This window comes from Remersonia thermophila, chromosome 2, assembly GCF_042764415.1.
Source record: "Remersonia thermophila strain ATCC 22073 chromosome 2, whole genome shotgun sequence".
Lineage (NCBI taxonomy): Eukaryota > Fungi > Ascomycota > Sordariomycetes > Sordariales > Chaetomiaceae > Remersonia > Remersonia thermophila.
The window spans coordinates 3,556,474-3,570,007 of NC_092218.1; the positions used below are offsets into that span (position 1 = coordinate 3,556,474).

A 13,534-nucleotide genomic window follows, 5' to 3' on the forward strand; every position below is an offset into this window, starting at 1 on the left:
TTTTGCTGCCTTGAGCAGGGACAGGAGAGAGAAATATCAGGGCACCGTATATGCGCCTCTGGGCCCACGAACCATTCCTCGACGTGGTTCAGAGTCCGGTTTGAGTAACGCCAAGTTGCTGTGAGTCACCCTCCATGATCTGGACATGACCACCGAGACTTGGCTGCCTTCCGGATGCGGCAGTTGTCGAGTGCCGGGAGTATATGAAGGAACCGGGTACGGGATGACTTGGCCCTGCAGGATAGAGTGCCGTGTCAGGTGGAAGGGTCCAACGCATGCATGAGGTGGTGAGTGGTATGTGGACGCAGGATCGGATTAGGAACCGAGCCAAGGTCAAGAGATTAATCGACAGAAGCCTTGACAGCGCCGGGCTGGGTTTTGTTGTTGCCTTGGGGCGTCGTTGTCATCGTTGTTGTTGTCGTTGTCGTCATCTGTCGTCGGAACTTTACGGGTTAGGGTTCCTCTCTTCACCGTCTTGCTGCCAAGACTTGTGTAACTTTCGATACAGCATCGCGTTTTGACTGTTTCTCGGTGTTTCTTCATCAGGAGCCGGTCTCAACCACCGACATGAACGACACGGCAACGGCATAATTTGAACCGCCGATGTCTAGGACCCGCCCGCTAGTTCCCACCAACGTCAATTCACCTCGAAGATGGATCGGTCCGAGCATGGTGAGGTGACAGAGCAGACGCCTCTGCTGGGCGCCGGCCACGCTGCTGCCGCCCTCGTCAACAACGCCGTGAACCATGAACCCGGGCAATTCGACGAAGCCGTCATCGCGGCCAATGCCGGAGATGGCATGCCTTACGTGACAGGCGATGAAGCGGGCGACAAGCCTCTCCCCGCTCGGCAGATCCTCGCCCTCTGCTACGCCCGCCTGGTCGAGCCCATCGCTTACTTCTCCATCTTTCCCTACATCAACGAGATGGTGCAGCGCAACGGCGACCTGGCCGACACCGACATGGGTTTCTACAGCGGCTTGATTGAGTCGCTCTTCTCGCTGACGCAGATGATGGTCATGATCTGGTGGGGACGTGCCGCCGACCGCTGGGGTCGCAAGCCCCCGATGCTCATCTCGCTGGCCGGCGTCGCCCTGGCCACGAGCCTCTTTGGCACCGCCCGCACCATCACCGAGATGATCCTGTTTCGCTGCATCGCGGGCGTGTTCTCGGGCAGCACCGTCACCATCCGCACCATGATCGCCGAGCTCAGCACCCCGAAGACGCAGGCGCGGGCGTTCAGCTGGTTCAGCTTCGCCGGCAACCTCGGCATCATGCTGGGCCCGCTCGTCGGCGGCGCCCTGGCCGATCCAGCGCGGCAGTACCCGGGTCTCTTTGGCCGGTACCGCTTCTTCCACGACTATCCTTACGCCCTGCCCAGCTTCGCCGTCGGCGTTCTCACCCTCACGTCCGTCGCCGCCGTGGCCGTCTTTGTCCAGGAGACGCTCGTGCGTCCGAAGAAGGGCACCAACGACGACCGCGGCGGCGAGGCGCCCACAGCGGGGGTGCCGCCCGAGCCGACCTCCCTCTGGACCCTCCTGCGCAGCCCCGGCGTGGCGCTGGCCCTGTTCCTCTACGGCTACGTGATGCTGCTCGCCTTTTCCTACACGGCGCTCATGCCCGTCTTCTGGTTCACCGCGGTCCCGCTGGGCGGGCTGGGGTTGACCACCCAGCAAATCTCCCTCCTGCTCGCCCTCACCGGGGTCAGCCAGGCGGGCTGGACCCTGCTCGCCCTGCCGCCGCTCCAGCGCCGCGCGGGCACCACGGGTGTGCTCCGCCTGTGCGCGACCGCGTACCCTTTGTTTTTCTTAGCCTCGCCCCTGTTGGCGCTCATCCTGCGCGGCGGCGGGGAAGAGGCCCGGACGGCGTTCTGGTCCCTCGCGCCGCCGCTCATCGCCATCGGCAGCGGCGTCAGCATGGCCTTCACGGGCATCCAGCTGGCCGTGAACGACGTGGCGCCCTCGCCGGACACGCTGGGCACTCTTAACTCGCTGGCGCTGTCTCTGTCGAGCGGCGTGCGGGCCTTCTCCCCGGCGCTGTTCTCGAGCCTGTTCGCTCTAAGCGTGCGGTCTGGGCTGCTGGGAGGCTATGCAATCTGGGTGCTCATGGTGGCGCTCGGGTTCGGGTACACGGCGTTGAGCCGGGTGCTGCCGGATTATGACGAGATCCGGAGAAAGAGGGACAGCGAGAGGGAGTAGAGTAGATGGGCTCCACGGAGGCGTTAGGACGGTCTTTGTAGAAAAAGAAACTGTAATAAAAGCTTCGGAGCGTAATGGTAGAGTTCGGCCTGGATTTCCTCGTAAAACGCTAGATAAATGATCAGCTTCCTACCTATGCACGCAGAAACAGGTGCCAGCTACAGCTATTACAATAATTATCCACTTGGTATTACACAGTATGTGAGCCAATCGACTTGCAGGGCCAGAAGGGTTAGGGTTCGTTCACCACTTACCCAACCACCTGGCTGGGATGATGAAACCGTTGAGGGTCCACCTGCTTCCCCATTGCTTGGCGTGTCGCAGGCCCCCTTTCCCTTTTCCGAGCGAGCAAGGGTCAGCTCCCGTCAGCTCCAACCCCAGCCTCGTCAATTTCCTAGGGCGGTCAACGGTATTCAACAACCCTCCCCTCCCATCCTCTCTCCCTCCGAATGGCTGATTCGTGTCTCTTGAAACATCTGTCTTCAGCTTTGCCTGCTTCACCTCAGCAGTGGTTCCCCAGCCCACCACGTGGAGTGTCAACAAGCCAATCCTCGTTTTCCGCGACACCCACCGAGGTGACTCGCCAGGTCGCTCTGATACCGTACCTGCTCCTCTACCCAGCGTACTTACATGCCGTAGTACTGTAGCGCAGCCGCTCCCGCCTTACACCGACGTTCCATTCCCCCTGTCCGGTTCGCTCTTACACAGTACACGTTACCGGACCACCCCGGAGCACCGCTACCACCACCGCTATTACCACTGCCATCACCGCCGCCATGGGTATCCTCGACGACGCCAGCACCGTCATCTCGGCGCGCTCCTCTCACTCGCGCCGCTCCAAGGCCCACCGCAGCAGCCGCCACCACAAGGACCGGTCTCGCTCGCGCTCCCGCCATCGTTCCTCCAAGTCGAGCGAGAGAAAAGGGGGATGGGCCTCCTTCTTCAGCGGCGGAGACGATGATGACGACGACGACGCCCTGTCCTACGGCGACTTTGGGCGCAGCGATTACTCGTACCGCGACTACCGCGATCGGGAGCGCGACCGCGACCGCGACCGCGACCGCGGCTACCACGGCGAGCGCAGCAGCCGGCGCGGCAGCAGCAGCAAGGACGACGACGTCTGGTCGTTGTTCGGGTTGCTGCCCGACCTGTCGAGGAGTTCGTTCTTGAGCAACTTAAGTACGCATCCTCCCCTCTTGTCCTTTCCCTAACCCCTTCCCCTCCTCCCTCGTCCCGATTCTCCTGTATACCCCTTCGAAAACCCCACCCCTCCTCTCCCCTCCCCTCCCCTCCCACCCCTTACGCCTCTCTGCACGTCATTTCTACCCAGCCCCAGGCTAACCCGCTAAACCCGCCACCCCCCGGGCAGTCCCCGGCTCCACCACCTCCTCCCACCGCTCCTCGTCGAGCTACTACAAGCGCTCGCCGCGCCCCAAGTTCCTCTCCCGCCTCCTCAAGAAGCTGCGCCGCCTCATCCGCGACCTGCAGCACCACATGAAGCGGCACCCCCTGCGCGTCTTCGCCCTGGTTCTCATGCCCCTCCTCACGGGCGGCGCCCTGACGGCGCTCCTCGCAAAGTTCGGCCTGCGCCTGCCCCCGCCGTGGAGCGCTGGCTGGCCACCGCCGCCAAGTCGGTCGGCATCGCCGCCGGCGGTGGCAGCTCGGCCGCCGCGAGCGCCGGGTTGGGCCTGGCCGGGGAGGTCGTCAAGGCCGTGAGCGGCAAGGCGGGGGGCAAGGTTGGGTCGATGCAGTGGTGAGTTTTTCCCCTCCCGGCTTGTGTCTGTTCTCCAAAGCGGATGATCAAGCAAGCAAACTCGAAAGCGTTTGGAGCTGACAAAGGTGGAACAACAGAGACCGGCGTGTGGAGAAGACCGTGGGAAAGATGTTCTCGTAATGACCATGAATGATGATGATGATGATGACAAATGTTGATGACGGATAAAAGGGAATGGGTTCTGTGACGACACAATTGTTGATCCTGCGGCGAGGGTTTTGTTCTGTTTGGGCGTTGTAGGGCTTCACCATTCATCTACAATCACTTTCAAACCTTTCTTTCCATGCCAACGTGTTATCACCACGCATGCACGCAAGACCCCACACCATGTGCAATAAGCAAAGCTGTCTATTATCACAAACGCCGCCATTCCCAAACCCAGGACGATAGGTACGGTAGGTAGAACTCGGATCACATCAGACTTGACCTGCCCCGCAGACCAAGACGGCAAGCTATTTTCATTTCTTCTTCTTCCCCAAAGACGACTTGGTGGTGGTGCCCGACACCGATTTTCGCTTAGCCACCACCACGGCCGACGACGACTTCTTGGAGGCCAGCTCGGTCCTTTCGCGCAGCTGCCTCGGTTCCAGCGCGGGCTCTTTCCTGCCGTCGACGCTGTCGCGGTGCCTTGTCCGACCGCCGCTCCCGGTGCTCGTAACCCGCACGGCGGCGCGATCGTGGTCCAGCGGCGGCTCCTCCATCGGAGACTCGGACGAGTCGCTCCGGTGCCGGCTTGCACCGACCCCGGCGGCCACGTAGGCAGAGCCGTAGCTGGCGTAGATGTCGTCGACCTCGTGGATGCTGTTGCGCGCCGCGACGCCGGCGTGGTACGAGGAAGCGTGCGCTGCGGCCGTCATGTACTGGAACGGGTCCGCTTGGGCTGCTGCCCCAGGCGAGCTGCCGTGCCGAGCCACCCCGTCGGGGCGGACGTAGCTGTAGGTGAATGGCGAGGAGCTTGGCTCCCGGTCGGACGCATGCTGGCTTGGCGGCTTGGGGGAGGTGGAGCGCTGGCGTGGGCGGGCCGGAGGTGCCGGTAACCGGGCACGGCGCGGATTCGGCAGTTGCTGATCGTCGTCCTCGGACGGCGACGCCGATGACTCCTCGGCGCTGTCTCCCGAGGCCGTTTTCTTTGACCGGCTAGGCCCGCCTATGGCAGCCAGCGGGATGGCGACCCGCTGTCTCCGCTGCTTCCTCCGTTTTTCCTCCTCGATGCGTTGCAGCCGCCGCTGGTATGCGGCCAGTTCCTCCTTGCTCAGCTTGACGTTTGTCTTTCCCTTGGCTTGGGCCTTGCGTATTCGTTCCTCGGCGCGGTCGGCCAATGCCTCCTCCTCTGGGTCCAGCAAGGGCAGCCGAACATGGCCCTCGTCGTCCGAATCCTCGCCCAAATCATCCGAGGAATCGTCATCGTCATCATCTTCTTGGTCGTCGTCTTGGTATGGGTACGCCTTCCGTGATCGAGTCCCACCGTCCCTGTCGCCCAGGTTTACCCCTGTAAACCTCAACGGATCGCTCGCCAGCCGATGGCCGAGCGCGTTCGAGGGCCTGCCAGCTTCCGAATCCTCGTCGCTGCGCAGCTCCTCGATGCGCTGGCCCAAATCCCACCAATTCCCCTCGTCCCCGGTGCGCGTGTCCTCCCTCCTCCTCCCGCGCCTCGATGGTCTTCCCCAAAGGGGCGCCTGTTTGGGAGCTCGCGGCCGACCACCTAGACCGCCTCCCCGGAAAAAGCCTCGTCGATTGGCTTGTCAAGAAGAGCAGCATGGCCGAGGATGACCACGCCGCTAGCGCCGATGAGCCACATCATGGTGCCGAAGACGCCCGAGATGAGGGCGATGGGGATGGCAATCACCCAAAGGCCCGTGTACAGCTGGACGGTCGAGAAGCGCTGCTGACCGAACTCGAGGTCGCGGCCTTCGAGCTTGCCGATGACAAACATGCCGGTGACGACGAAGATGATGTCGAAAAGCAACCAGAAGTTGGTCAGGAGGGCGTACAGGCACAGCATTGTGAAGACGACGGCATAGTTGCTCGAGAAGTGGCCGAGGTTGTAGTTGACGCGCGACTGCATCTCGCCGAAGTTGGGGGGCTTGTTGATGCGCTTGACATCGAAGAACTCGGAGAGCGGGCGCAGGTTGGAGAAGCGGCTGGCTAGGGAGCCGGAGCGGATGCTGTTCAGACGCTCGCCAAAGTTGAGGCGCGACGTGAGGACGTCTATCGGGATCTGGATGCGCGCCATTGTGACGGTTGGTTGCTCGGAACGCTATGCGGAGGGCGATACGAAGGGGCGTTGCTGGGGGGCGAATGATGCCGTCGGTTGATCTTGTGAGGTGACAAGTAAATGGGAAGCGTCCGAATCGACGTGATGGTGGTGCAGTGATGGGAAGGAGAGCTGGGAGCCCAAAGTCAATCTCCTGAAATTTAAAAAGTAAAATGCGACGAAGAAGCCAAGAAATCCAGAAAGACCAGGGGGAGGCGGGGCGGGAGCCTTGACGGGGCCACGTTTCCCCCCTCCCCGGCCGAATCAGGCGTCGTAATCTGCGGCGTCGAGTGGCTTCCGATTGCGTACGCAAGATACCTAGGTACGAAGAGCATGCACATACCTGTTTGGCACCTCCGGCACGCTGGAAGTGGGTGAGGATTTTCAATTGGGTGTTTTTGGGGTTTCTCGTGGTTGTCGAGGCTCTTCCTGTTTGGGACACGGCCTGGAGAGAGAGCGAGGGACGGCCTGACCCGGAGGAAGGGATGGGACGAAAAAGATCGCCGAGACAAACCCCTGGATGGACTGAACGAGGAGCCGGGAACGGGGCCACCCCGGTGTCCCTCGGACCCTGGTCGATCAAAAGCCTCCAGATGAAGATCCGCTTCCACCCAGCGCTCACAACACCAGAGGAAGGGGGAAAGTTGGATGAAGAGGACGGGAAGAGAAGCCCGGGGAAGAGGTCCAGGCTGCGGTCTGGAGGTTTTTGTAGTTCCTGCCCAGTTCCGCCCGGTTCCGCCCCGCCAGTTCTGCCCGCCCGCCAGGTGTTGCCGGGGAAAGGCCTGCTGCGTTGGCAGTGGGGTAAGCAGTGAACGGCTTTGGGCAGCTGCAGCCAGCAGTGAATCGAATCGAACCTGCAAGGCCCCAAGAAAGCCGAGAGCAACGGACAGCTTGCAGGATCGGGCCAAAGGTGAGACCTGATGCAGGACAATGAGGGGTCCGGATGGTTTGTGCCTAACCCCATCATCGGGTAAACAATCACGCTATTTCTCTCACTCCAGCTTGGGAGCCTCCCCATGGAAGACCTGTGAACTACCGTACCTTACTATAGGTACCCTTGTTACCCACACTGCGAGGACTCAAGAGTGACCGCTCGTTCTGCTATCCTTGGATCCGCCGACCTACCTAACCTTGCCTTCCAGGTTGGATCTGAGGAAACATACGAGTCCAGGTTTGTGGGTTGTTGGAGGAGGAAAGGAATCTGAGCTACATCGATCCGGCAGCAGTTTGGGAGTCTTAGCAAATCTTCGGAAAAACAAGGGCAAAAAGGCAACGCTTGGCATCTTAGGTCGGCCAGGTATATCCTGTAGATTGCCGGCTTCAGTATTGGATGAGCTTTCTCCTTGGGTGGGTGTGGGCTCGTTGGGTTGGGGTGAAGGTGAGGTGATCACTTAGAAAGTGGAACTCTGGGGACCTGCTAGGTATTTCCTCTGTACCCGTAGTGCTTTGTCCGGGGATTTAATGTACTGTTGTAGTACTTATACCTACTGTGGGACGATGAAAGGCGGGTTTGAGACTGTCTCTTACACAGTAGAACAGGGTTGCAATGTCTCGGCTCTCCGATGTGACATCAACCTTATTCAAGCAAAGAGACAGAGTCTCTTATTCAACGCCATGCTTCCTGCGATCCCACCCATTTTTTCCTCTAGGTCTTCGGATTGTTGGCTTGTCCCCTCGGCCCCGCTTCTTACAGAGAGATGCAGTTGTTGGCACTGTCCTCAACGAATAGGCTGCCGTAGATGAGGCCCTCGTCGAGGTTGGGCGACTGGTAGCCCGAGTTGACCACATCGCTGGTGCCGGTCGGCTTCTTGAGGATGCCAATCTGGTACTGGCCCTCGCCGGCGTTGTTGTTGTACACAGCATTGGTCACGCTCTTCAGGGGCTCGTTGCCCTGGGAGTAGAAGACCTGGAGGGTGCTGGGGAGAGCCATGTCAACATTTCTCCACGAAGAAGGGTAGAGGAAGGGGGATGTGACGTCAACCACTTACTTCCTGTCAAAGTCCAGCCGGATAGCAAAGTTCTGCCACGCGTCCTTGAGAATGGGCGTCGACCACACCTGGCGGTTGTTACGGTCCAGCACCTTGTACGTATCCCGCGGGAGATTCGACTGGCCGATGATGGCGCCCGCTTCGAAGTTGAACTGGTTGGCGTCGTAGGCGGCCTGGAGGCAAACGAACGCGGCAGGTCAGCCAACATCCAACCGGCAAATGGCAGACGAGAAACGCACCGTCTCGTGCCACGTCAGAAGGTACTCGTGGCTGAGGTTCAACGGCCGCTGGTTGTCCCAGCGCAAACTGAAATGAAGCGTCTTGACCCCCCTGCTACCGGGGCTGCCGTTGTTGGTGTCGCCCTGGAACTGCAGCCCGGCGCGCCGGAACCCGCGCTGCTGCATGAAGATGCTCTGGTCGCTGATGGTCACCTCGAAGGGCTTGTGGTCGTCGCCGTGGTCGAAACGCGCCGCGGGGAGGGCGGAGGGGAACTTGATGATCTCGCTCCACTTGAGGTTGTTGCCCTTGACATACTCGGCGTTGAAGAGAGACGTCGAGTAGCTGTCAAAGTCGGTCAGGGCCGCCGACGCTGGCAGGCGTCCGTCGAAGACGACAGGGCACTTGATCTCGCCGGCCGGGGTGGCGACGGGATCGTTGCCGCTGGGCGCCTTGCAGCTCGGAGCCGCAGTGACGGAGGCGAGGCCCGCGGCGAGCAGGCTGAGCAGCGTCGCACCGTGCATTGTGATGAGAGGTAAATGGCAAGCAAGTTCACGGCGAGCAAGACAAGACCGGACCAAGCAAACAGTCACGAACAACCAGGACGAACCTCTCAGCTGTATCCCGGCGGCACTCCCAGCGAGCGGGAGGGGGACTCCCCTTGAAGTATGCTCGCTCACCCCTTGACACAAACAGCCATCCACGCTCATTTCCACACGCCGGACGGCACGGCGCGAAGTGCTACAGTTCCCCGGCTGAATTCCGCCATTTCACACCATGGATTTGGCGAGCGGCATCGCGAACCGCCGCGGGTTCAATGATATGCGGAGACCATGACGTTGCCAAAAGGAGCTTTCTTCCGGGCATGTTCCGGGGTCCAAATTGGCATTGTGGACCGTGTTCCTGGCAAGACGGCCCGGTATTACATGGGATGTCGGAGGATACCGCTCTGGGCCCTAACCCTGGAATATGCCTCTTTTCTGCTGCCCAACGCTGTCGCTGGGGATGTGGCTAATGTGGCGCAACCAAATAATAACGGTACTCTCTTGTAAGCCATCGATGACTTGCCTGTTTCGGCACAATACGTAATACGGTCCTCGACCATCATCGGCCAACTTGTGTCCTTGTCGTTGTTCAGACCGACAAAGAAAGACGCTCCGCATCCTGAAGTCACTGGCGAAATCCACTTGAGATCCCAACCCGGACAGTTCCGTTCGAAGCCGTAGTTACATCGACGCATCTGTCGACTGGCAAGACTTGGATTGACGCTCTCGCTGCGACAAAGGCGATCGACTCTTCCGTCTACTGTTCCCAGGCTTCCAGACACCGGCCCAGCCAAATACCCACAATGACCGACACCCAGACCAAGGCATCCAAGCAGCTCAAGGGGAGGCATCCCGCCGCCAAAGATGGCTTCCAATGTATGTCAAACCCCTTCAGCTATCGTCGTCCCCAAGCAACACCCGGCCGTTCTAACCACCCCCTCCACCCGGCGGCACCACGGCGCACAGGCTTCGCCGACACCAACGGCGTCATCGCCGCCACCACCGACGACATCCCCGGTCAAGAAACGGGATCCGGCCGGGATCTTCACCAGATGGCGCGTGTGGCAAATCAGGGACATGGGTGTTCAGGTAAATTAAGAGGGTCAAACGTGTTACATTCCGAGTCAACATGGAAACCCAAACCCACACACAAAAGAAACCTCCCGCTGAACACCAAACGCCATCATCCACGGATATGCACAAAGCGCGCTGGAACACCGCTTTCTACCGGATATGCCTGGTCTATACCACGCGACGCTCATTCTGCAAGTTGTTCGATGTTGACCTCTTCTTTCCATTGGGCTTTGCGTTCGCAACCTTGATCCACTCGCCGTTGAAGGCGTTGACGAGCCAGTTGACGAGCTCTGATGAAGATTAGCAGCAGCACAACCGAGAAAGGCGAAAGGGAACAACGCAAGAAGAGAAGAGAGCGGTATGTGGGGGCAGAAACTCACTGTTGTAAACAATCCGATTCGCGTTGTGGAAGTAGATGCTGTGATCGCTGTCAGGGAAGACGTGAACATCGTAGTTCTCGACACCCGCCAGGTTCAGCTTGTCGAGCAGCGCCCACGAGTTCTGCACATGGACGTTGTCATCCGCCACGCCCTTACGCCAACGTTAGCAAGTTCAGTCCTTCGAGATAGGTGGAGAAGTCCGTGTACTTACATGCATCAAAAGCCAGCGCACATTCTGCGACAACGCCGTCACGTTCGACACCATGCTCCGCTCGTAACCCTGCGGGTTAGCCTCGGGCGTGAGCATGTACCGCTCCGTATAGATGCTGTCATAGAACCGCCAATCTGTCACTGGCGCAACGGCCATGCCGTATTTGAACGTCTGACCAGCATCCTGCTCGAGCGTTTTGAGCGTATTGAAGCCCCCAAAACTCCAACCCCAGATAGCCAGACGCTCCGAATCGACATATGACTTCTCGGCCCACGCCTTCGCGGCCGCGATCTGGTCGTGCGCCTCCCAGCGACCAAGCTCGCCACGAATAACGACGCGGTTCCGCCGCCCAATGTAGCCCGTGCCGCGGCCGTCGACCGTCACGCACAGGTACCCAAGCCCCGCGGCCACATAGGACTGGAAGTCGACTTGGAACTTTTTGGTGACGGTCTGCGAGCCGGGGCCGCTGTACTGATAAAACAGCACGGGGTACTTCTTGTGTTCGTCGAAATTGGGCGGTCGCCGCTCGACGTAGTTAAGATCAACGCCGTCCACGTTGATGGTCCCGTACACCAGGGATGGCAGGGCATGTGTTTTGGCCTTTTCAGCGAGATCCTCATTCTTCTCGACGATCCGATCGAACTGGCGCGGGTTGCTGGGCGTGCTGATGATCTTCTGCCACGGGATGTCGGGACCCTGGTACGACACGAGCGCATAGCCGGCGCCGGTGGAGAACGAGACGGCATGATACCCATCGGCTGATGTGTCCGTGACGGCTTCCAAACCCTCGCCTGTGAGCTGGACTTTGTACAGGTGCCGTTGGATGGGCGACTCTCGAGTTGCGACAAAGTAGACGGTGTTCGTGTTGAGGTCAACGGCGTAGGGGGAGTCGACCACCTCCCAGTTACCCGACGTAAGCATCACAGGCTCCGCCTTGTCAAGCGGGGAGAAGTAGGCCAGGTGGTTGGAGTCGTTGTGAACGATAAGGTCGATGTAGCCGTCTGCAGGGCGACCCTTGGCCGGATTGGCCGGGATGTACTTGGTCTGGTGCGTTATCTCGAACCAGCCACCATCAATGGCTTTGACGTCGGTGCTGCGGACGGTCTTTGCCTTACGCCCCGGCACATCAACAAGCACGACGCGCATGACGTCGCTGACGCGGTTGGTCTCCTTGACGAGAATCTGCGAGCCAGCCCAGACCACCTCCGTGATGAGACGGTCGTCATCAGGAAAGCCGCCAGGTGCGTTGACCGAAAAGATGTCGCCGCGCGTAACGTCGTAAAACTTGAGCTCGACGACGGGGTTGCGGGCGCCTGCCTTAGGGTACTTGATAAGGCGGGTCTCCGGGTACAGCTCTTCGCCCGGCTCAGGCTCGGTGCCGCTGGGTCTTGAGAGAAAGTACTGCACGGGATACTCGGGAACGCCCGTCTCATTGGTGCGTAGGAAGGCAATGTAGCTGCCGTCTTCGGACCACCACGTGGCGCTGGCGCCCGAGAAAACCTCCTCCTCATAGACCCAGTCGGGCACGCCGTTGAACACCTCGGCTCCGCCGTCCTTGGTGATCTGGATCACCTTGTCGGAGCCCACGCCGCGCAAGAACAAGTTGTTGTCTCTGGTGAAAGCGATGGCGTTGCTCCTAGGACTCCACTGAGCGAGCTGGACGCGGGCGTCGGGCTCGCCAGGGATGAGCGGCTCGGCCGTTTGAGTCTCGACATCGAAGATCCAGTACGAGGCGTATGACGAGTGACGCCAGTTGGACTTGATATTGGTGGCAACCAGAACGCGCTTCAAATCACGGCTCGGCGTGACCCTCGAGGCATGATAGATGCGTGAGTTATAGTCGAAGGTGCTATGCTTCATCAGGACGAGAGCCTCGGCCAAGGCCGCATCGGGGTCTCGCTTGTCGACGGTGCCGTCCTGATGGCGGACATCTTCGACAACGAGAAACTCCTCCCTGACCCCCTTCTCCAGCAGCAAGCCATCCTCACCGGCGGGTCCCCCGATCCACTGGACAGAGTGAACCTCTGGACGGAAGAACCCGCCCATAACTTGGTCGAGCGTGATGGCCTGGCGGGCACCGGCCGAGTTCGAATCATGGCCCGCTGCGGGAGCAGATTTGGACGCCCTTGACGTAACATAGACGAAGAGACCGGCGACCCAGGCGGATACCATCAGACCAGCCATTATCATCAACGCCCTGCGCAAACCCCGGTCCATGCCTTGTGTCTTGGCCGCCTTGTGGGCGGGGTTTCTATTGTTGCTGCCGTTGGCAAGGAAGGGCCCGGTTTCGAGGTCGTCGTTGTTCGGCTCATCCTTCAGGCCGTCGTCGTCATCGTCATCGTCGGCGTCGGCATGGCGACGCTTCTCGTTGATGGCGGCCTCGCTGGCGGCCACGCGCTCGCTGATACGCTCGAACACGAGGCTGGTTGTAGAAACCGAAGACCCAGACTCGTGCGACATTCTCGACGGGCTCTGGCTCCTGTCTCGACTCGAGGCTTGCGCTTTTGCGTGCGATGACAACGGGTCATCTTGGTAGGGAGGCATGTCGGCGATGGGGTCGGATCGGGGCGTCAACAAAGACGGCACCCGAGGGAACTGGTGAGGGGGAGGGAGACTTGGCTGTCCGGCAGTCAATCAAGCCGATAAAACACGGTCAAGACGCAATTCCACGCTAGGACAGTAGAAGAGACACCATTTCTTTCTGGCCGCCTATTCAGAGCCAAATCTGGAAAATAAAGGCGTCTTTGACAGATGGGACGTTGTGACGAAGGAAGTCATGGAGATACCCGAGACGGTCCCAGCCACGGAAAGGGAGAGACATCCATCAAGGTGTCGTTGCCAAGAAACGATCGACCCTAACCCTCCAATAAGACTGCCATGCGGATCAGAGATAA

The 13,534-nt window shown here is 60.0% G+C and overlaps 5 protein-coding genes across 5 annotated transcripts; 2 read left to right on the forward strand and 3 right to left on the reverse strand.

Annotated features, from left to right (window-relative positions):
- Positions 1 to 653: 653 nt before the first annotated feature.
- VTJ83DRAFT_2434 (uncharacterized protein) lies at positions 654 to 2,198 on the forward strand (the record flags this gene model as incomplete). Its single annotated transcript, XM_071008704.1, has 1 exon — positions 654 to 2,198. The coding sequence occupies one exon, from the start codon at positions 654 to 656 to the stop codon at positions 2,196 to 2,198; it is 1,545 nt and encodes a 514-aa protein (XP_070868974.1).
- Positions 2,199 to 2,974: 776 nt separating this feature from the next.
- On the forward strand, positions 2,975 to 3,914 carry VTJ83DRAFT_2435 (uncharacterized protein; the record flags this gene model as incomplete). The annotated part of the gene is made up of 2 exons (XM_071008705.1): positions 2,975 to 3,377; positions 3,568 to 3,914. The coding sequence occupies 2 exons, from the start codon at positions 2,975 to 2,977 to the stop codon at positions 3,912 to 3,914; spliced, it is 750 nt and encodes a 249-aa protein (XP_070868975.1).
- Positions 3,915 to 5,674: 1,760 nt separating this feature from the next.
- On the reverse strand, positions 5,675 to 6,205 carry VTJ83DRAFT_2436 (uncharacterized protein; the record flags this gene model as incomplete). The annotated part of the gene is made up of 1 exon (XM_071008706.1): positions 5,675 to 6,205. The coding sequence occupies one exon, from the start codon at positions 6,203 to 6,205 to the stop codon at positions 5,675 to 5,677; it is 531 nt and encodes a 176-aa protein (XP_070868976.1).
- A 1,708-nt stretch (positions 6,206 to 7,913) lies between these two features.
- VTJ83DRAFT_2437 (uncharacterized protein) lies at positions 7,914 to 8,954 on the reverse strand (the record flags this gene model as incomplete). The annotated part of the gene is made up of 3 exons (XM_071008707.1): positions 7,914 to 8,142; positions 8,215 to 8,387; positions 8,454 to 8,954. The coding sequence occupies 3 exons, from the start codon at positions 8,952 to 8,954 to the stop codon at positions 7,914 to 7,916; spliced, it is 903 nt and encodes a 300-aa protein (XP_070868977.1).
- A 1,263-nt stretch (positions 8,955 to 10,217) lies between these two features.
- Positions 10,218 to 13,100, reverse strand: VTJ83DRAFT_2438 (uncharacterized protein; the record flags this gene model as incomplete). The annotated part of the gene is made up of 3 exons (XM_071008708.1): positions 10,218 to 10,339; positions 10,430 to 10,580; positions 10,641 to 13,100. 3 exons carry the CDS (start codon positions 13,098 to 13,100, stop codon positions 10,218 to 10,220), a joined length of 2,733 nt encoding a protein of 910 aa, XP_070868978.1.
- Between the last annotated feature and the right edge of the window lie 434 nt (positions 13,101 to 13,534).